Source organism: Apis mellifera, linkage group LG3 (genome assembly GCF_003254395.2).
Source record: "Apis mellifera strain DH4 linkage group LG3, Amel_HAv3.1, whole genome shotgun sequence".
NCBI lineage: Eukaryota > Metazoa > Arthropoda > Insecta > Hymenoptera > Apidae > Apis > Apis mellifera.
This window is the reverse complement of record NC_037640.1, coordinates 3428929-3451214: the sequence shown is the minus strand read 5'-3', so window position 1 is coordinate 3451214 and position 22286 is coordinate 3428929. Positions and strand designations below refer to the sequence as shown.

Sequence of the window (22286 nt, the reverse complement as noted above, 5' to 3'; positions counted from 1 at the left end):
ATTTTAATCTTTGATAATATGCTCGCGAAACATTGCAATTTTTCTTCCAATTCGAAACGATTGTTTTCAAATTTTCGCGCCAGGATCGTGTAATAAATCAAACATGGAAGAAAACATTGAAGAAACGTTTATTCGATAATACTGTTCGAAAGAAAATGATACAAAACGGGATAGGAAGAAGAAAGAAAAATATATATATATATATATATATATATAATCGATGGAGGTACAACGTTGATGACTCGATGCGTCGCAACATGATGTCGCGTGACGTCACAAGCAGCGTCCGTTTCTCCAGTGGATAGGACGTAGTATTCACTCTGTCTCAATTGATTTTGACGATTATAGCGACCTGTTCTCCCCTCAGCAGCATTTGCGGCACGTGTCTTTCCAAGGTCTCCATCTTTCCCTCGATCTTCCTCACGATCACTTTGGGCGCGGTTTCTTCGTCCATCATGCTCACATCGCTCGGTATACCTATAATTTAATTTAACAATCTGATGAGATTACTTTTCAAAATTTTATCTCTACTTCGATACTCGAATCAAACCACATTTCATTCGAAACCACAGAAAAGAAAAAAGAAGAAACCTTAAATTTCTCTTCCAATCCTCTAACAATTATATATACGTTTTAAGAGATAAAATTTTCAAATTTGCCGCGCAAAATCGATCGGCCAGAAAGCGCGGTTTGAAGAAGGATGGGCGAAAAAGAAACAGGGAAGAGTCACGGGGAAACCGCGACGAAGGAAGAGGAGAATGTCGGCGGGTCACGAGGTAAGGCTCGAAAGGTTGTTTATGTGCCGGCACGTGTCCGCCAGCTCGGAGGGGAAGCAGAAGGGCGTAGGGCGATACGGTTAGGAGGGAGCACGAGGAGCCGGTGGGACACGTGTACCCGGCAGACATCGATCCTGGAAGTTGCTCTTCAAGGTCGCTCGGCCTGCCACCCTCGCTCGCCGCCTCGTATCAACGACCTCTCGACCCCTCAGGATATCCTAAAGTACGTCAGTAGGCCAACTAACCCTGAACTCGCTCGGTGTACCGCGATTACTGTTCTCGGAGGGATACCCTTTCTTTTTCTTTTCTTCCTTTTTTCTTTTAGACTCTCGAGCACACTAACCTGTTTCTATATACTTTTTCCTCTCTCTTCCCTTCTTTTTCTTTGTATATTTTAGTTTCCTTTTTATCTTTATTAATTAATTTCGCGAATTTTATATATCGATTTGATAGGATTGGAATAGAATATAAAATTAGATGGTGTCGAGGTTTAAGGATCGAAGAAGAATGAAACGTAATGATATTCGGTAAAATTTCCTTTCACTTTTCTTTTTACGATCTTAATTGGGTCGGGACGTTAACGTTCGATTTATGATAGGAATTCGTTCGTTTCACAAAGAACTTTTTCTCTCTTTTTTGTGCAATGAACTAAACGTGACTAATCAGTACGAGATCTTCCCACTCGTAACGCGTGTATTTCTTCCTTTGTCCGCCTTCCTTTTTCCAATTGTAATAATATTGACTCTCGTCCGATGTGCAACGAATTTCCGTTCCTCTCTTTTCATTTTAAAAATTTTAACCAGGCAAAAACCTCTCGCGCGTAACTTATTTTTCTCTTTGAAATTTCATTCCAAATCGATCCTCATCTTCATCGATTATATATTTTCCAAAAAAAAAAAAGAAGAAAAAGCCATTTAATCAATTCCATTTCCCTCCCAAATATCTCAATTATCCGATAATCTTACGCGCGAGTGAGAAGTGGATCGAGGCAGAGATCCGGCTTCGAGCGGAAATGGTGGAAGGCGAGCGCCTGGACGAGAGGAAAGTTGCAATTGCGGACGCACGTGCGGCCCGTTGTGTTACCCCACGTGAATGAATGGAAACGTGTGGCGAAGGTTGCGCGCAGGGTTGTAGCGGAACGAGAGGAGAAGGAGGAGGAGGAAGATGGAACGGAAGAAGGAAGAAGAAGGTGCGAGGAAGAGGGAAACGGGAGTAGAGAGAAAGAGGAGGAGGAGGAAGAAGGACACACGAGTCGAGGCAAAGAGGAAAAGAGACGCCTTCGTCTTCGATGAACAGAAGGAGGAGTGAGGGAAAAAGAGAGAAAGGGAAGAAAAAAAAAGGGAAACGACGCGAAGCACATGGGCCTTGTATCGAACGTAGCCAACTACTATGTAGTCAAGGTCGGTCTTTGCCCCTTGAGCGTAAAGGGGGCGTTCTGAGGATGTATCCCTCGCGATATCTTCCTTCCTTCCTTCCTTCCTCTCCGCGAATAAAGATTGCTAATGGCGCGTAACGTTGGTTGCTTAAATTTTATGATAGGAAAGAAAAGGAAAGGAAAGAGTTATTTATTAAAATAATTGAAGTTGGGAAGGAATTGACGCGTGTGAAATGCGATGCACAGAAGCAGCGTGTGCATCGATTAACGGAGTAAATAGGAAGACGTTCCATTGACACGGGAGCGCACAGTAGTAGGAGTCATTCATGGCCAGGCCGGTGTAAGGAAGGACTAAATTGGATTCTGTTCTCGAGCCCGAGCTCGAGAACAGAACACATCCGTTTACTACGCCTATTGATATCGCGGTATTAAAATTCTAGGCGCGCAACAACAGAGGATCGTCCATTATGTATAATTTAAAAATTTGCATGCCAATTTGTACGTATTGTGGGATGGAAACATTTCTCGAGGCCGATTAATCGATATCGGATACTTTTTCTCTCTCTCTCTCTCTCTTTCTTTTTCTGTGAAATCAACGAATCGAGAAAAGTTGGTAGAAAAGAAGCTACATGAAAGTTTCTTTTTCTTACAAATTTAATATATTAAATTCACATAAAAATGACGATAATTTCGATTAACAAAATAACGTACAACAATTTCGCAATTTTATTATTCGACTTTCACATTCGATCGAATCGAATTCCAATTTTTTGATCGCGAACGGTAGAAATAAAATAATGTTCGTTGCTTCTTTTTTTTCTTCCTTCTTTTATCGAACGTGATTCCGAGAACGGATATAAAAAAAAAAAAAAAAAAAGAGGAATGTATAAAGGAGAAGGCCGAATAGTTTTTAGTTGCGGCTATTCGACTTTTCATTGAACCCACGACATTGTTTAGAATTCCTCGGCAAGGCAATGGCCTTGAGCGGCTGTCAGAGATTCAATTTTTCCAGGGCCGTATCCGCGGAATCACGGAGGCAAAGAGAGGCGGCGGCCACTTTTACAAATGTCGGAGGTTACAGCTTTCAACCGTTTTTTTTCCTTTTTTTTTTTATACAGCATTAGCATCTCCCAATGATTTCTGATTCATCGCAGATGTTCCCGCTTTGCGGAATCGAGAGAGAGAGGGACGAAAAAAAATCGAATCGTTATCGATCTTGAATATCTCGAATTTATTACATCGATTTCTCATTGTACGTTTATCGTGAATTTTTTTTTCCATAATCGACGCGATAACGTAACAAAGTAACGTTTGTTTTTTTATTAAAAATTATTGACGTTTTAAATAGATATTTAGCAATTAACACGTATAGGGATAATGGGTTTATTTATTTGCACAGCCTTGAAACATGTTTTCGAATTCTACGTTTTCTATATAATTATTGATTGCCTTTAATTTCAAAGATAACCAATATTTTCGTATCGCCTCGTATCGCAATTATTCAAATTTTTGAATAAATTCGTGTTAAGTAACAAGAAACGTTATTCGAAACGAATTTGTATCTCCGAAAAAGAGGAAGAAATGAACAACAAATTAACCTTACAGACATACCTTACAGAGTCACAAATTACAGATCCATCTCACACTTTTCTCCTTCCGTATTCAATTTCAAAATACAACTCATCATTCCATCACATATATACTTAAAGTAACTCGTTTAAAAATATATAATAAATCAAATGAAATCAAACCGATCGTCCCAATTAAATCCAAGAAAAAAAGGAAACAAAAAAAAAAAAGTTACCCAGAGCAGGTGCTTTCCTCTTCACTTTACGCGTCCAAATCTCGAAGCAGTCCTCGAGCGCGAGGTTCCAGTGCTTGTCGAAGGCGGCCACGTATGCCTCCACGTGTCCCCTTATGCCACGCGCGTTTCTGGTGTAGACCTTCGGCACAAAGGACGAACGATTACTCCTTTTAAATCGTGCCGGCGTTAGCGGCGTTTCCAGGTAAAAAAAACCTCACTTCCACGGGATCGATTCCACCTCTCTCGTCAGAGAGAGAGAATGATACGCGCGTTAAACGTAAAACTCCGTTTATCGTACGTGTATTACACTCGTAGAGGCGGTGGCGTTGATCGATCGTTTCGGCGATCGAGAAAAAAAAGCGGCGCGTAATTTTTTGCACGCACGCGCATAATTCGTATCTGCGATCGTACGTTTTCCCTTCCTTCTCTTTTCGTTTTTTTTTCCCCCTCGCGGCACGAAGGGGAGAAGGGAAGAGGGGAGGGGCGTTAATAAGGCAATTAGGAGAAATTGGCGAACACGCGCGGATACACGTGGCGCTTTTTCGGGGCTAAAGTAATTCTGCTTGGTTTAAAAGAGAAAAAAGTATCTCGAGAAGAGGCTCGGGTATCGGGATGCATTTTGTTTGTAGAATTGTGAGGATCGCGATAATTTGTGATGTTCAAACGAATGGAAATATCGTTGTGTCGATTATTAAGATTGTAGAAAACGATCGTTTCATAATTTCGATCATTTTTGCAATTATTTTTACACCGATTCTATTTATGCAAGAAAAGATGTTTGTTTTTTGATATTTTCCAAGTTTAGGCTACCAGAGAGAACATAGATAGGAAGATCTCCTTTTAAAAAAATTCCCTTTCGATAATTTTCGAGAATGGAAAGAAACTTCTTCTTCTTTGCTTCTCAGAAGAAATCGTTGGAAGAGATTCGTGCACTTTTCCTCATTTTCTGGATAAACGATAATTGCATTAATGACGCTCTCTGCCGTGTCTTCGAGAAAATGAGCGCCGAGTCCGTTGTTTGTCTCTTATAGATACGTCGCGAGACAAGATAGCAGGCTGATACGCGGAAGTGCAGGCCGTGGCAAGGCCCCCTTCAATGCCTTTCGCACTGATATATACCCGGCTTTGTCGCAATGAAAACTAATTGCGTGACTCTCTGACTCGCTTCTCTCTCTCTCTCTCTCTTTCTCTCGCGAATCCAATGTTCAGTACCGTTTCCAGGAGATCCTCGAGCAAATCATTTCAACGATTAACTATTTCGAGCTTGAGCTCGTTCAAGATAAAGAAGAAGAAGAAGAAGAACTCTTCCATCGAAATTCTTTTATTCCTTCTACATGTTTCTTATATGTATATCTAATTACTTAGAATTGAGAATGAATTTAAGTCATTTAACATTTTGACATCCATTCCTTATTTCTTTAAAGGGAAATTAAATTGTTTTGAAAATTGTGAATCGCGTTTACTGATAAATATATCAATTTATCGATGAGTATAAGTTTTAACGCAGGTTAAAATTGTAATAATTCTTGATCAAAGATCGTTTCGAATTCATTCACATTAAATTTCAATCGAATAAGATAATAAGAGCAAGGGTGGAAAAAAATAGATAAGATATTTCTAAAGTTTCTAAATTGAATTTCCTTTGTCGATCAACACAAGCGCGGAAAATCGAAATGGAAACGATGAAAGAATTCGTAAGAGCGATCTTATATACACCTTTCTTTCTTTCTGCTGCTCGTCATTGACTCCGTGCACGTGTCCTGTACGTGAGCGAAACGCCATTGAGGGGCCCCTCTCTATACTCTAGAATCGATTCCAGGAGTCCTCAAGATTCCTACCAGCCGTGTATCCTGAGCTGGATCATCTGTGTCGATCAATCGGCGAAGGATAACAGTAGAGATAAACGATCTTCGTGTTTCTGATCGGGGGAGGGGCAAACGAGGATCGTCCATTTGTCATGCGCCAAAGCGACTCGAAGAGGGAGGGAGGGGAGAAATTGAAAATCGTTCAAGGCGCTCGAGATTCGAATCAGAGCGGAAAATTTAGGGCTTTCGAAATCGCGAGGTGGAGGATCGTGAATAGATAATCTCATCGATTCGTGGTTTTGCAATCGTCCTTTTTTTGCATCGTTGAATAATTATACGATAGATGATAATGAAAAAAAAAAATTTGCATAGTGTATCCCCGTTGCAAATTGTTACAATAATTCTCGATAACTTGTAGGAAATTATAGGATAATAATAACAATATACATTGAATTACAAACGATCCATAACAAGTGGAAATAACGAGAGAGAAGAAGAAGAAGAAAAATAACGATCTCTTCGTGATTGTCTTCGCGCCAATCATATATATATATACATATTCTTTAATTGTCTTTTTTTCTTCTTCTTCTTTTTTTCTTTATACACACACATCGTTACATAACGACGCGATTATACGAGATTATTACGCGTATTAAGAAGCAACGATCGAGAGACAAGGAGAAGGGAAAAAGAAGAAGAAATGGCGACGACGACAACTTTCTTCCTTTCGTTCGAGTCGAAGGCCGAGTTAATAATCGATCGGCTCGGTGGATAAAAAAAAAAAAAAAAAAATCTTTGCGGATGCAGGCACATCCTGAAGGTCGGACGATTAGGATCTGTTCCCAAGGACGCTGGTGGTTTCGAGAAACGCGCGGGATCTATCTTGGCGAGCGATAACGAGCCTCTTAGATGAAGAAATGAAAGTTAATGAATGTAATTAATCGGGAAACACGTCTCTTATTAAAAGGCTCGCCGAAAGGAGTTTAATTAGGAACTCGATTCCGCTCATTGAGAATATCGAATATAGAACTGGCGCTTCCGCAGGAAGATCAATTACAATCAATTTAACGATTAACCTTTTTTTTTTTTATCGTTGGAGAGGAAGTCGAATACTCTTCTTGTGCAACTGTTAAGCCTAATAGCCGAGGGACGATAAGAAAAGAATAAACCCCTTTCAAAACGTTCCCTGATCGATTCTCGGTCTGAGATCGATCCTTATTTTTTTTATCCCGCCTCTTTGGGAATAGATAGCACACTTTTTTTCGATTACGTGTATCGCGTTGGAATTTACTTTTACTTTTTGCACTCGATCGAGATTTTCGTAATTTTATCCGAATAGGAAAAGTTCTACGAATAAATAAATCTCCATAATTTTCTATGAAGATCGTGCAAACGTTATAAAAAATAGATAATTTTTATCAACTAAGAAGAAAAGGACTTAAAACTTTTCGGAAGGAACGAAAAAAAAAAATGCTCGACTCTCTATTATTATTAAGAGGCAAAAAGTGCATCATATATATATACACACTGTTTACTTCCTGCTTCGGATCAGAAATCTCGTTCTTCAAACGCGTGGCTAATTATGGAAGTAGGAAGTTAGGCTCGAGACTCGATCCGGCAGGAAGTGAATTTTTCTTACTTTCGTCGGGACGAGTCTTCCCTCCCCCTGCGATTTCTCTTCGTTTACAATGAACAACAGCAACGACGACGACAAGAACAATAAGAAAAGACCTTGCACGTTGATTTATTTTCCGTCCGCGAGAAAAATCGGCTCGTCGTGATCGTTGTCGGGGACTGATACGATCCAGAAACGTCTCCACGTGATTTCATCGGATCGCCGTCTGACTCACACGCGATATTCAGTTTCCCTGTCGAAGAAGAATGCGCCGCCACGAGGCACCCACGGTCAGATTAAAAACGTTTGATACGCGACCGTCTTTCTTGTTGCGCAACAACAACAACAACAACCGATTCAGCTTTTCGTTTTTCGAACATCGTTGCAACCCCCGCCGGAGAGATTCTCGTCCGGCAATCTTGACGAGATTGCTTTATTTTTTTTTTCCTTCATGGAATGAAGAAATCTCGAACGAGTCGTTGAAGAAGAAAAAAAGAGAAAAATTGTTTACGTAATGGAGAGATAAATATAGGAAAATGCTTACTATTGAATTCGCGTGATTATTATGCCTGTTATTAATAGATCCATCGCTATCGTTTCGCGATGATATAAGAGTTGAAAATAATATATATATATATATACATTTTCGTGTTGAAATATTGATAATTGTTATCGATAACAGGGATTTCTCGTTTAAAATTATATTTTCGGCAAATCAAACTTTTCGAATTTTCGCCATGATCCCGCGACCAATAATAAAAGAAAAAAGATTGCAACAGATATAGATAATCGATCGATTAATTTGAAAAAAATTTGCATAAACGAAACTTAATTTTTTTCGCGGATCGACTTTGCGATTTTTATTTAAGAAAGAAAGAGAAGAAAATTCCTTTAACACAAATATTACTCGTGAAATATTCAACTCCTGTATACCTGGTCATTGGAAAGCTCGACAGGGGCGCGAAAACAGAGACTTTCTTTGACGGAAGAAGAAGAAGAAGAAGAAGCCCCTTTTCGGGATTGTGTTTCCCGATGCCGCGACCTTGTCTTTCCGAGGCGTCACTTGAATGAAGGGGGAAGATCAGGGGCGTAAACAGGACGAGGAGGGCCCCGTTCGTCTCCATGGAGACGAGAGTGTTGACCCGAACACAGAAGCAAGTCTCTCTCTCTCTCTCTCTCTCTCTCCTTTCCTCCCAGCCCTTCGTTTACCTTCGAAGGGCTCCGCGCACGTGTCTCCCGGCCGCGAAAGTGTGTCAGCCGCGTGTGCGTGCGCGCACAATGCCAAGGGGTCAGGCAGAAATGGGAGGCGTGGGTGTTTACAGTGCCCATTTCGAGGACTACCCTCGAATTTCGAGGCCGCCAAAGGAGGAGAGGCGAGATAGTCGGTCATCGCCGCATTCCTCTGCATTTTTTTCTTTTCCTTTCCTTTCTCTTTCTTCTTTTTCTAATTTTGGAATAGATTTGGAGAAGATTATATTGTCTTGCATCGTTCGATGCATTCTTTTTCTTTTTATTTTTAGGGATAAATTGGAATAATTTTATCTCGTATCTTGTTATTGTTCTTTTTTTCTTTTAATTAGAATCGACGACGAACAATTGATTATGCGATTTTCATTATTATAATCGTTGTGTGCATGCATTTAAATGTAATTATAGATTCAAGAGAGATATTTTCTCACGTTCTTTATCGATTACAGAGGAGGCGAGGAACGAGCGTCGCGTTTAAATGAACGTTAGAAAAAAAAGCGAGGAAAAAGAAATATTACGAATCATGACCTACCTTGATGCGAGTTCGATTTTCCATGTATTCGTGCAGCATTCCTAACGGGCCGAAGGTTCTTTGCATTTTCGAGAGGACGTTCCTTCCATCTGCGATCCAGTCTCGTTTCTCTATCTTCTTTTTGTTGGCCACAGACTCTGCGCATCGTAAAAAAAAAAAAAAGAAAGAAAGAAAGAAAACGCTAATTTAATCCCGTCTCTGTGATATACGTTTCTTTACGAATATCGTTACGCGATAAGAAAGAAAAATTGTAGTTTAAGTCTGTTTCTCTTTCTTGCATCTAACAACATTTTTTTTTTATTAGATGCAAAAATCCAATTACGATATCATCCTTATCCGCGTAATGGAATTTCTCCATTTAAATGTATAATTTAAAATTCTATCAATTCCAATAATTGTTTCACGTAACGTGAAAATAGACGAATAAAGTAAAGATGGCGACAGAGATTCGAAATTTATCATCGTCTCTCGATCAACAAGGGATGATCATCGGGGTGGACCCGAGTTGCCGAGCATTTGTCCCTTGTAGATTTTTCCGTGGCAAGCGTAACACACGGCGCTAATAAGAATTTATGTTGCTCTAGGTGGTTGTCGGTCCGCCGACAAATCATCGTTCAACGTTGTATTCCACGCCGCGCCGGGACGAGTTGCTCCGCCGATAGCATCGTTGCTTCTCTGCTCGTCCGCCGGTTTTTGCTCCTTTTTTTTGCCGCGGCCGTGTGAACAGAGACACGAACCATTACGCAGGACGGGTCGGCCGTATACGAGGACGGCCATGCCTAGGAAGACACCGGCGTGTCCATTAAGAAAAATCGAATTTGTATGCGAGCTACGCGAACCGAATTGCGCGGACGGAATATCCTCGAGAGCCTGCTCTTCCTCTCTGTCGATAAGGCGGACACGAAGCGAGGCGAGGCGAAGGAAAATGAGAGAGCGAGAGAGAGAGAGAGAGAGAGGGAATATATCGTATTCCCGCGGCAGCGACAGTTATTTATGACAATAAATATTTGATTACGATAAATTACATAGCGGACCTGGAGGCACGCAAACGTCCCCTCGCAATTTCTTCTCAATTCCACGTTTCGTTAAGTATTCGTAGCGGCGAAAGTATATTCACCGTGCATGACTGGTCGTCGGCCTGCTGCGCGCCTCTCTAAGCAACAACCTCCTCTCTGGTAAATCCATCCAATTCGCGTTTCCAGGGAGGATGAGACTTTTTTCTTTTTTTTGATCGAAATTCGGATGAGATTTCGAAATTTTCCTCGATACTCGTTCCTTTCTTGATAATTGTTCATCTTGGAAATTTTTGAAATATTTTACAAATTCGTTCGACGAAACATAAATATAATAGGTAACGATATCTTTTTATATTTTATTTTTTCCAAAAGAAAATCAAGAAAATTTGTATACAATTGTACATGGTGATACATTGTTGTTAATAGGGGGGGTCTGGCGAGGAGGTGGTGCGGCCCTGGCCGGCGTGGCGCGGAAAGAGGAACGCCGCAGAGTTACGTAAAGGCTGGCTCTGCTCTCTGTACACGCTCTCTGCCATACTGTGCACACACGAGTGCACTTATTTCGCCAGTGTATGCGCGCGCATACACACACGCACGAGCGAGCGAGCAAGCGAGCAGTGTGCTCGCACACGAGACGTTTGAATTCGTCGATAGGTGTTGGCGTTGGTGCGAAAAGAGCGGGTATGGATCGGTCGCGCTATTCGACGAGATCGACGCTCTGCCAATTGGCTTTCTCCGATAACTTTCATCCACCTTAAATCTACACGCTCCCCCCTCCCCTCTCTCCTTCGCCCTCCCCCCTCGCTTCTTTTCCACCTTTCTTTATTCCTTTCCGCGTGCACCACGCGCCCGCCACTTTCACTATCGCGCCGCGATCCAATTCCACCTCCTCTCCCGGCGGCCGGGAGAGCGAGCCTCCGAAGCTAGATAACCACTCGCCACCGGCCGAGAGGCCATTTTTCGAGAGGCCGCCGCGCTCTCTGTCTCTTGGGCGATTTCTAAAAATAAAAAGTTCGGGGGAAGCCCGCGAACCATTTATTTCGCTCGCACGCTCGATGGGCGAGACCGGTAAAAATACGCCCACCTTCGATTTTTTTAATATATATATATTCGTGTTTATTTTTTCTGAACGAGTTTCTATTGTTCGTTAGTAGATTTTTTCTCGAACTTATTTCTTAACACAGTTCGACACGTTTTCCGAAAAGAACGGATACTCGAATAAAGATAGATATTCCATGTTTGTTACTATCCTCGTCGAAATGTGGTCAGTAATCGATCCATCGATTTATCAATTTTTCACCGTCAAACAAATGGCACGATATCCGATCGGAAATCGGCTATAAAATAATACTAATAATCCTACATTATATACGAATGAAAGAGAAATATTCGTTCGATAATTTCGATTAAATTCGTTGATCCACTAAATAGAAACGAAGAAGGGAGGGGGGGAAGAAGGAGAACAACACACCTTCCAGTTACGTCCGTGAACCGGAGTCGTGGTGAAATTAGAAATTGCCTCGTTTACGGTACCACGCGTGGCTAATCGCAAAGGCGGCCACGCGTTTTATCCTCTCCCAGTTTTTCCTCTCCCTCGTCCATTATGCGAATGTATTACAGCTCGAATAGGAAAAGGAAGGAAAGAGGAGGGGGGAAGGCGAAAAAGGTCGTAAAACGGATTATCGAAATTACGCCCGGAGCATCTCCGGCTTTTACGACGATATATCTCCATCGACGATACATAAAGGAAAGCCTCGGAATATTTACTCGAGGCACGGAAGGGTCGCCTCCGTGTTTACGATATAGTCGCTTTCCACTGTCGGTTCTCGTTCTCCTCCGCGCGAGGAGATGCAATCTGCCTGGACGATCTCTCGCGGAGCTCTCTTGAGAAAGGCGCATGAGGAGAAAGGGGGAGGGGGAAGAAAGAGGAGATGAGAGGAGAAAGGGGAGGAGGGGTAGTAAAACGTCGTCCACCTCCAACCGTGCACCACTATTTTTTCCTCCTCTATTCCTTTCAACGCTCGAGGAAGAAAAGAGAGAGAGAGTTCTTTTTTTCTCACTCGTACACACAGCAGAGATAACGCTTCGAGAGCGTTCACGTGCGTGAACCGCGAAGGGAACCGTTAGCTTCGCCGAGTCGAGAACGAAACGGCCGCCGGGTATTATATCCTCCTCGCCGGCCATCGCTTTCCAAGCTTGGAAAAAAAAAAAAAAACTTTCGAAATTATTCGAAGGGAGAAAAACGAACGTATTACAACACGCACATCGCTATCCTCGGATTGGAAGAACCTGTCCCTGTTCTGCTTCCTGTCCCACCTGTCTCCAACCCCGAATATCCCCGTGTCCCGAAAACAATCCTCTCTACCCAACCCTACCCGAAAAAAGAAAAGGATCGCGGCGGACCCGCCAATTATCGCGTACCCCCGTCTACATCTATCTCACGTGTTCACCTGCAAAAATGTTTACCGTGCGTGCGAAGGAGCAGTTGGAGGAGAGGAGATCCCTGTGCAGGTGGGTACGACGGCCCCTGGAGAATGTTCTCGCGGCGGGGCAGGTGGGGCGGCTCTACCCCCTTCGCGCTCCTCGAAATATCGGGGGAGGAGGGGCGAAGAAAAAAGGAAGAGGTAACGGCCAACTCGGCGGAGAGAGCTCGAGAGACAGAGAGAGAGAGAGAACGTGTATAAGTGTATTCGCGCGCGCGCATCTTTTCTCGAAGACACGGTAGCGAAGGTGGAGGAGGAGGAGGAGGAGGAGGAAGAGTAGCGAGAAGTAGCCTGTGTGGTGGGGGATGAGGAGGAGAAGGGAGAGAGGGCTGGTTGTACCCGCGGATGATCCCCAGGTTGAGTCGCGCTGGGTTCAACGTCCTGGCGGGCAGCGCACCCGAGAGCCGAGGCAGGCAGCCGAGCAGCCACCAGACCTCTCCACACACACACGCGCGCGCGTATATACACGTGTACACGCGAACACACACGTGTACACATTGAATACTCGCGCACGCGACACGTACCTACTACGCTTCACCGAGTTGCACGTGCGCGCACGCGCTCTCCTTGCCACACATCCGCGTCTTTTTTCGTCTGTGTGCGCGCGGACAGAAGGAGAGGAGGAGGGAAGGGATGAGAGAGGGAGGAGGGAGAGGATGGAGCGCGCACGTAGTGGAAGAGGAAGGCAGAAACGTAAGCAACGCACACGAGGAAACGTTGGCTGGCTGGCCGGCTTGCGCTCGCCTCGCGAGAGTTTGCTTTACGCGAACTATCCGTAGGTACTGTTACTTTTGCGACCAGGCCCTTTCGATCCCTTCCCCCTCCTCGGCCCCTCCTCCACCGCTTCGCTTTGTTTTCTTCTAAGTAGCGGACAGGTAACGAAGGGGAGATTGGCGCGTGGAGTAGGAGGGAGGATTTCGAGGAAACGATCGATTTTCCTCGTGGTTCGGTTTATCGGTCTCGAAGGAAGGATCGATCCTTTTTCTCTTTCTATTCCATTTTCCCGCGGCCTCGAAACTCGTCGTGGGAAATAGCGGGAAACGAGGAAAGTCCGCGGGGATTCGGTGAGATTCCAGAAAGAAAGGAGAAATCACTTTTACCCCAGAAAGAACGGATCCACGCGGCGGGAGAAACGAGAGAAAAAGTAGATCTCGCGGGAGAGATCGGTGAATTCGGAATCGTTGGCCGAAGAAACAACAACGATACGTATCTAGGAAGTTTGCAGTCTCGCATTCCTTTCGTTATGTACGTATAACGGTAGATCAAACGTCGCAGGCCGAACGTCAATCTCCAACGCTAATAATTTTAATTTTCTCGCCTCAACTCTATTACTCTCCACCCGAATCGATTAAAAAATAAATATTCCCTCGCGATAAAGGAAGGATAACCGCGAGAGGTTCAGGACGATGAAAAGAACGCCGCTCGAAATTCAAAAGAGAGGGTTAGAAACGCGACTAAACGTTGCTCACGATAGTCATCTGTTACACGTTGGGATAGGTCGAGGCGGCGGGGTACGGTGCACACGGCCGAGGAATTGGATCGTTCGGTCTACCGGGTGTCGCCCGACGACTATTTGGACGAACGTGCTCGACGAGAAAGAAAGGTGGGCCGTTGGTTTATTCATTTCGATCGTTCGTGCGAGGAATTCGAGGCTGGCGCTTCCGTATCCGATAACGCGGGCAAAAAGGCCGCGCTCGATGCGGAGTCATCGGGCCCCGGGGGAAGAAAACACGAGTCCTCCCCTCCTTCCACGGTGGTGGAATTGCCGAGTGGTGGATGCATATGTCGCGCGCGTATAAATATTGCGCAACACATTGCGGCAAGGATCGAAGGGAAACCATGGACAGCGCGACGTGTATTCCGTTACTCGGGGCGAACGACTGCTCGCGCGTCGTATTTCTGCCGGCCAACGTTTTACGCCGAAAGAAAGAAAGAAAGAATCGACGAGGATAACGAGGGCGGAATGCGGGATTTAGAGAGAAAGATGATCGAGCGACGATCCAGTAACGTTTCAAAACGAGCCGTTACGATGGTGGTGGAGGACGAGTGACTCACGTTGGCCTAGGTCGTGGTAAAAATCGTTCGCAGTCGCCTCTGCTCGTAGCGTGCGATTCCCCCGAGCTTTCTCTTCGCGTTTTCGAGGATAGACTTCGACCGGGAGAAGGTGTAAATTCTAAGATCTATTTCGGATTTCGGAAAAATTTGACCAAATTTTCGATATATTACGCGAACAGAGTACAATCGTATATGTATCGTTATGAGCGTTATTCGGCGAAAGCCCGGAGCGGATTAAGCGACGATAATAACGTTCGATCACGTCGTACGTAAGCGCAATCATGAAAATCACAGTTCCGGCCGAACGTGTTCGGAGGCCACCGAAGCTGAGGAGCCTCGAGTTGAGTCGAGGTCGACGTCCGGACGCAACAAGTGCTGCTGCTGCGACTCTCTGCCGCGCTCGCGATCCTCTTCGATACCGATACCGAGATTTTCAACGATGCCCCGCTTTTCTGCCTCCCCCGTAATTAAAAATCATCCTCCTTCTTTTTCCACCAGAAATACTACTCGCCGAGAAGAATCCTTGTCCCTGACTTTGACTCCGTTTCCCTCCGCACGGAGAGATCCTCCATCCAACCAAGAGGTTGGATTTGGAACGCGCGGAAGTCGAAGGACCTCCGCGAGGTTACGTTGTACACCGTGCAAAATTTTCGGTCTAGAAGACGGTCAATCCGGCGCGGAGCCTCGGGTTGAGTCCGAGGTCGACGCCCGGGCGCAACAAGTGCTGCATTACGTACGTATACGCTGTTCCACCCCACCCCGCTCACTCACACAATCGAACGGCCGCCCCCCTTCCCCTTGCGCAGGAAGCCTTCTCTCTCTCCCTCTTCCGTATCTCCCTGCCGCGGCTTACCACACTATGTCGCTCGCGCGCGAGCGAGAGAGAGAGAGAGAGAGAGCATCGAGGGAAAGAGAGAAGCAAAGCCCTACGCCACCACGGCGGAGGAGACGAGGACGAGCGGAGAAAGAAGGAGAGAGAAGGACGGTGAATGCCGCGGCAGAGGCGCGCGCCCGTGCCTCCTCCTCCCCCCCTGCGCGCACCAACGTCGCCTGTAAATATAAAACTGCACTGGGTCAGGGATCCGTGATTTATCGGCTGCCTCGTGTAATTGGCTGCCGGCCAATAGATACATACCCCCCGGGCTACCCGCTGGGACACGAAGGGAACGCGCCTATACCTCTCTCTCTCTTTGTCTACGCTGAGTTAACCAACCCCTCTGTCCTTGTTCCTCCCCTTTTTCCTGCGCCTTCTACGCCCCGCCTCCCCTTGCTTCCGCGTCTTTCACCTCGCCACCCTGTAGCGGCGACGGCCACGAGAGAGGAGGATGGTGGCGAAGCGTCGTCGTCGTCATCGGTGCCGAAATTTCGTTGGCGAACGGTAACCGCGCCACTTTCACTGAAAATCTAAGCCGACCTAAGCTTGGCACCGTGTCAGAATCACGGTTAAGAAGCGACTTCGGTCAAGTTTCGACTTCGGGAAACGTAGAACGCCACGCGAGAAACCTGGTCTGATGTAACGTGGTCTAATGCATCGAAGGGGTTCTATTCGTTTGACTTTTATTTTTAAAAAGATCGTTGTCGAATTGTAACGATAAAAATCTTGCATCGACGAGGGATATCTGTGTGAACGTTACGTGATGTAAATTATGCAAAATTATGGATGGATTGTATCATCTGTTTTTTATAAAATTATAATAGTTACTATTAATAGTAATGATAGTTGTGAAGATAATTTTGTTAGGCAGCCCCTTTCGTGACGCCGGAACGGAAAAGAAAGAGGGAAAAAAAATGGCGCACCCGATAACCCTATACACGCGCCGATCCAAGACTTCCGCACTTGCGAAACATTTCGGCAGATCTTCTGGATTCCACAACGTTACGTTTGCACAATAGCGTAACCGAGAAGGAAGGTCTCGGCGAATGCCTCGCGACATTAGGTATGATACAGAGGCACGCGATAAAAGGACAGCAGCGAAGAAGGAAACAATGAGATCGAGGGGGCTTCTACCAGTTGACGCACTTTCGCGGAGGTCAAATTCCACACGACTACACGCGCGCGGCTCGCGAAGACATACCGACGACCTTCGTGGTATTCGTTGCATCGTGAATAAAGTGTGCCAATATCTGGGATATAGAGTCGGCATCGTTTGTTCGAGTCCCATTAGTGCGATTTAGAAAAGGGAAGGAAAGGAAGAAAAAGAAAAAATACGTCTGAATGATTCATTCGCGAAGAGAATCTCGCGAATACGAAGCGAATTATCTTACGATGTGGACGATTCGTTCGAACGAAAACGTATAACGCGTATACTATTATTTCTGAGCGCAAGTTGTTCCAACGTACAAAATGGAAACGAAACGAAACTTCTCATTTTTTTGCAAAGATACGGCAAAGACGTAATAAACACGTATAATGGTTTACGAGCGTTATATTTGTATAAATCGATTGGACGTTTCGGAAAGTGGAGAGGTTAATATACCTTGACCGGGGAAAAATTGCACGAAACATAGAGTATGTTTCTTCGGATGTAAAAGAGACGCGTAAACTCGTAGACTCTCACGCAACTTCCCCTTTCCACTTCCGCGTACGTACATCGTTCGTGTTTGCTAACCGTAAGCATATTGAAATTTGATACCACGTGCGAGTTATCATGAATGAAACTGCGACCTCTCAACGATGCGAAAGTTTCACACGGTCGCCATCTCTCGTGAAACATTCAAAGATTGGGTCGACGAAATGATATAACCTCACTACTCGAGACGGCGATAAACGAGATAATCACCACGTGACTGGTTGAGAATATAGCGACAATCTTACCTTGATGGGATAAAAATCGTTGCCTCGAACATTCTCCTTGCTTCGCGTCGGTAGTCGGATCATTTTTCTGAAATAATTAAAGAAAAAACGAAAACAGAAGACATCAGCCGACTGTATCGGCACGCACGAACGCGATACACACTTTCGATTGTTTCGATAGACCCGACATTACGGCTTCGAATTTCGAAACATTGTCGTAAATTGGTGCTTTCGTGCCCGAAAGCTTTATTTTTGTGGAGTAAAGCGCTTTCAGCGGATCGAATTTGACACTTTTCACGTCCAAACTCTCGTCGGACGTCGAACTGCTTTCGTCGTCTGCCATGTCAAAACTGTCCGACTTGATTTTGAGCGGGCGATTTGAAATTCATTGTGGTCTCGATGAACACTTTCTCTCGAAAATAATGTCATCCATACGTATTTATGTATATCAGCTTGAAAAGAAAACAGGTGTTCGTAGTAACATTTTCGCTTTGAAAAATTTCTATCGATTATATAAAGAAAGGAACTAATAAAGTTTCATTAGAGAGTTCTCTTTCTATGCGGGTATGTATATATATATATATATATAGATATTTGATCGCTTCATTTTCGACGTAGCGCGTTGCTTCCGATTACATCGGGCAGCGAGCGATATTTGAATAGGTAGAGGATGTTAACCTCCTCGCAACGATAGAAACTTTCTTTCGCGGCTGAGGATTACGTAAAGACAGCGGCGTGTAGAAGCTGCATAGAAATGCATCGGCAGCAAGAGAGTGAGGTTACGCGCACAGGAAGTGAAACAACTTACAAGCCAGAAAGAAAGTTTTCACTCGATGTTTTCACTTTCATGGAAATGCCAACGTTACTCACACTGTTATATTGTACACTGCTACATGAATCAACTTCTAATTATTAGAATCGACGGTTGCTTCGCATCGACGAATCGAACGATGGGTTCCTCGATTGTTTCATGGTCCGCCATGATTAAATCTATCGATCCGTCCTTTAATATCGACGTATTCGTATATCGAGCTGAATATCGATGGTTGCGATCTCTAACGGAACAGTTGCGAAATTAACTCGCGAGAACATGTTTGTTTCGCGTAACGGCAGAAAGTAATTTTTAAAGTTGTAATTTTTTAAGAGTTGTTCAGTGGGAATTGATAGTAATTGAAAATACGTTTGTTTCAGGGGAATCAAAGTAGCGAGTAAATCGAAAGAAAGAAATCTGAGGAGCAGAAAAAGAAGGAGGCGAAAAGTGGGGACGTTTCAAAGGTGGTTTTGGATGTTAGAAAGCGCGGGGGTGGCTAGAGAGGCCCCGCCGCAGGGTACGGGTCCCGATGCCGGTCCCCGTATCGCAAACCCTTACGCTGACCTCCACCCTCGTGCCCAAGGAGGAGTCAAACATGCCCTTCATAGACGACGAGCTTCTTTGGTGCCCTGACAATGACGGCAAAATGGTCGACTTAACGCAATGTCTCCAGGTTGGTTCGCCGTGATGATTTTCGACGAGTTTAAGTTTAAAAAAAAAAAAAAAAAAAAAATTGTAAGATTATAAGTAGGGTTTATCGTTTTATCAGGAAAGCAGTACAGGGCAGTCGGTAGAATTTTCCCCGATGGAATTGAATGCCCTTGTAGGGACGCCGGCTGCTCCAAATATGCCGGCAGAAGAGGGCGAAGGAATGGCTGGTGTCACAGGGGAAGAGCCCTTTGACACGTTGGACACATTCCTTCGAGAATTGCAAGCTGATTTGGCTGAAGCCAGTCAACCCACGTCCACTACAACTTCCGTAACTCCTTCCTGTAGACGGCAGAGGTACAATATCGCAGCCGCAAATCCTTTGTTAGCAGGTAAATGAGAGAAAATTTGAGAGAAATATTTCGAAAAAAATATTAATTATCAAAATCGTCCATTACCGATTTCATTTCCGATAGAGAAATTGGCAGCTCCTTCGTCGCAAGCATCTCCAACTTCTATTCCGTACGCAACAAGGGCGGAAATTAAAACGGAGAGTATTCAGCCTGAAACAACGAAAGGTAAGGTGCACAAATTTCCTCGTTACAGTCGCACAGATTTTCAAATCTCTTTTGCAATTCTATCTTTATATCGTGAAACGGTCACTTTGTATATAAAATATCTATATTACCGACAGTAAGTTTCAACATCAACAATAAGGTTTCTACTTTATCGACGAAACCGCTTTCTTTACCGCTCGTGCCGACGTATCGATTTACCATCATAAACGTCGTCCCGTCGGTATATTAGAAATTCTTCGTACTCGCGTATATCTTGCATCGATACGAGGGAAACGTCGTACATCGAACCCCCCCCACTCGGATCAAATAAAATACTTTACTCGGTATTTAAACAATGCCAATTCGCTACTCCGAAAGGGAAACCGGCCAAGGCCCCGCGAATCGCGACCAGACATCCGCGTTAGCGATAATTGCGCTTGCGTTCTTGTGTCGACGCGAAAAAAGAAAAAAAACAAGCAGCATTCGCGCGCAACGCGTACGTACACTGTATTCGTATTCGTGGTGGCCCAATTCTTACAATTTACAGCCATGTCGTAACAACACGCTACGTGCGTACGCGATTTCGCGATTGCTTCGAGTCAACCTCGAGACGTAGGAACGTGCAACGACCATCGAGGAAGAACGTATTTACACGACCTTAAGGCTTATGCGACGCAAATATTATGCCACTTTGCGCGTTAGGTGTCGTGTTCTATAACTTGAAACATACCTGGTGAAGCGACAACGGGACGCTCGCGTCCTCGCCTTTTGCTATAGTTAACGTGCGCGTCACACATGCGCGCATGGAACGTCTTACAAACATATCTTACGTAGTAAGACACTGTTAAAGTGGTAACGACCTTTTGTAGGCCGCGTGAGATGCTTAGCCTTTAACCCGAGCATTTAAAACGATCAAAGGGGCGGATGAGTCTTTCTGTCTGCCAGCGCTTAACGATAACGAAGAAAAATTGTTGAAATTTTAAAATAGTAAGAGAAACGGAAAGAAAGTAAGTGTTGACAATTATAAAAATGTTTATTCTCCTCTCTCTCTCTCTCTTACATTAACAAAGCGTAATGTAAATTCTCGATATTCGTGTTTTCAATTCGCGGTGAATCTCGCGACTATGTTCTCGCAACCGCAACCCGGGGACGGTCAATTACGTGCCGTTAGAACACGAATCGGGATGGGTGCTCCGCCGTTGTTCTTTTCACATTTTTAGAAAGCGGTTGGAAAGTGAGAAACCGTGTACTTTCTAACAAAACTATTATAAATACAGATTAGAACGATCTTCAGCTATAAAAATATATTGGCCAAAATGTGTCCACTGTTTTATTCACCGTTCCGGTTTACCCGCCGAGTAACATTTTTTTTTTCCGTTTCCGTTTCACTTTGCCAACGGCGAAACAGCCCATCCATCGATCCATCTACGCGTCGCGGTTGATCGATCTTTCTCTCTTCGAAAAAAAAAAAAAAAAAAGAAAAATACTCGTTATCGCGTAACATCACGGACTCGATGCACACAAACCGTGAACTCGGTTCGCAATATATACGATTTCGATGAACTCCTCGCGTCACGGAGGAGAAAAGAGAGTATGCATGCATATATCTCTCGCGTGCACTTTTGCTCGGATTCGACGGTTGTCTCGCCTCTTCGACACGCATCACTTTCGCCGTGCGCATCCCGCGTAACCGATAAAAAGTTGGGATTTTCACGTGATCGTTAACACGATATACTCGACCGCCGTGAAAATTGGGTATATCGGTGAATTTTCATCGGTTCCTTTCTCCGAATGGAGAAAGAGAAAGAAGATTTCACGCGCGAATCTTTAACTCTAGATGAGAGAGAGAGATTGATTTTTCTTGCTCTCGAGGGGAAAGAAAAATTAGTTTGTAGACAGGGAAACGCGTTTCTTTAGCCCCCCCCCCCCCCTGTTGCATCCAGCTGTACGACTCCTGTGCACTTGTCGCTACCCTCGTTCCCTTGACCCTCTCCAAACACATAAATTCTCCTCTTCCCCCTGTGCTGCGCTCTCTCTCTCTCTCTCTCTCTCTCTGGGTTAGGGCCCCACGGAAATAGATTCGAGACCCGACTCGACGTCGACTCCTCTCCCCTTTCGCTCCCCTTCTATGCCTGTTGGTCGAAGAAAAACAGGTGCAGCGAATCGATATCCGACCATGGTATTGCCATCCATGCATCTTCGTGCTCCGTATGATCGATACACGATTTATTTTCCTTTTTTTTCTATTCACGTTCTTATATTTCGTTATTATACTTACGATTCTATTATTTTCCAAACTCGTATACACTTTTAATTCATCCTCTAATTTCTTTACCGATAATTACCCTCTCGTAGATATCTCTCATCGATCGATTGATTAAATCCAATCTCCACCTTCGAGTATCCAAATTTATCTCCTCCTCGTGAAACATCCAAGAAGAATTGCAATTCCTCGATATCGAGTGGAAAGCGAATCGAAAAATATCGAATTCGATATCGTCGAAAAATAATTTCCTCTCCATCCATCCCTCTTCGAAGCTTTCGCCTTCGTCGAAATCGTTGGAAATCGAGGCACTTTCAAGATGGCCACTTTCAATAACAAAGGGCGCGCTTGTATCGTGCCGCCGTACGCGTACGGTATCGCGTACATACACCCATACACCCACGTACTCCCCTCCCCTCCCCTCCACGATCGTTTTCGTTTGCCTCGCGGCCGGTGATAGTGCGGCCACGTAACGAGAGTGTTGACATTTTCTGCAATCGGGTC

The 22286-nt window shown here is 44.6% G+C and overlaps 2 protein-coding genes across 13 annotated transcripts in view; one reads left to right on the top strand and one right to left on the bottom strand.

Annotated features, from left to right (window-relative positions):
* Positions 1-22286, top strand: part of E74 (ecdysteroid-regulated gene E74) — a 149154-nt gene that overhangs the window by 25152 nt on the left and 101716 nt on the right. For 5 of the 10 annotated variants that reach the window (XM_006558373.3, XM_006558371.3, XM_006558372.3 and 2 more), the window contains 3 exons: positions 18695-18987; positions 19066-19354; positions 19439-19540. In XM_006558373.3, coding sequence (XP_006558436.1) covers positions 18844-18987; positions 19066-19354; positions 19439-19540 — 535 coding nt within the window. In that variant the 5' untranslated portion in view covers positions 18695-18843. 10 annotated transcript variants of the gene reach the window in all.
* Positions 107-18481, bottom strand: LOC725036 (U7 snRNA-associated Sm-like protein LSm11). Of its 3 annotated transcripts, none has more exons than XM_001120196.5 (6): positions 18374-18476; positions 17667-17955; positions 17525-17591; positions 9156-9292; positions 3956-4094; positions 107-477 (listed from the first exon to the last, which is right to left on the bottom strand). In XM_001120196.5, the coding sequence occupies exons 2-6, from the start codon at positions 17844-17846 to the stop codon at positions 326-328; spliced, it is 675 nt and encodes a 224-aa protein (XP_001120196.2). In that variant the 5' UTR covers positions 17847-17955; positions 18374-18476; the 3' UTR covers positions 107-325. The 3 variants fall into 3 exon arrangements, with proteins under 3 accessions (XP_001120196.2, XP_026295517.1, XP_016766654.1); XM_026439732.1 differs by having other exon boundaries at positions 18312-18470; XM_016911165.2 differs by having other exon boundaries at positions 17667-18481.

Excerpts from the sequence above, each read along its gene's own strand:
- LOC725036 (XM_016911165.2), bottom strand. The coding sequence starts at position 17,846 with ATGGCAGACGACGAAAGCAGTTCGACGTCCGACGAGAGTTTGGACGTG. Across the intron at positions 9,293-17,524 it reads ACGATTTTTATCCCATCAAG|AGTCTGTGGCCAACAAAAAG; the intron begins GTAAGATTGTCG and ends TACGATGCGCAG. Across the intron at positions 4,095-9,155 it reads AAAATCGAACTCGCATCAAG|GTCTACACCAGAAACGCGCG; the intron begins GTAGGTCATGAT and ends TTTGTGCCGAAG.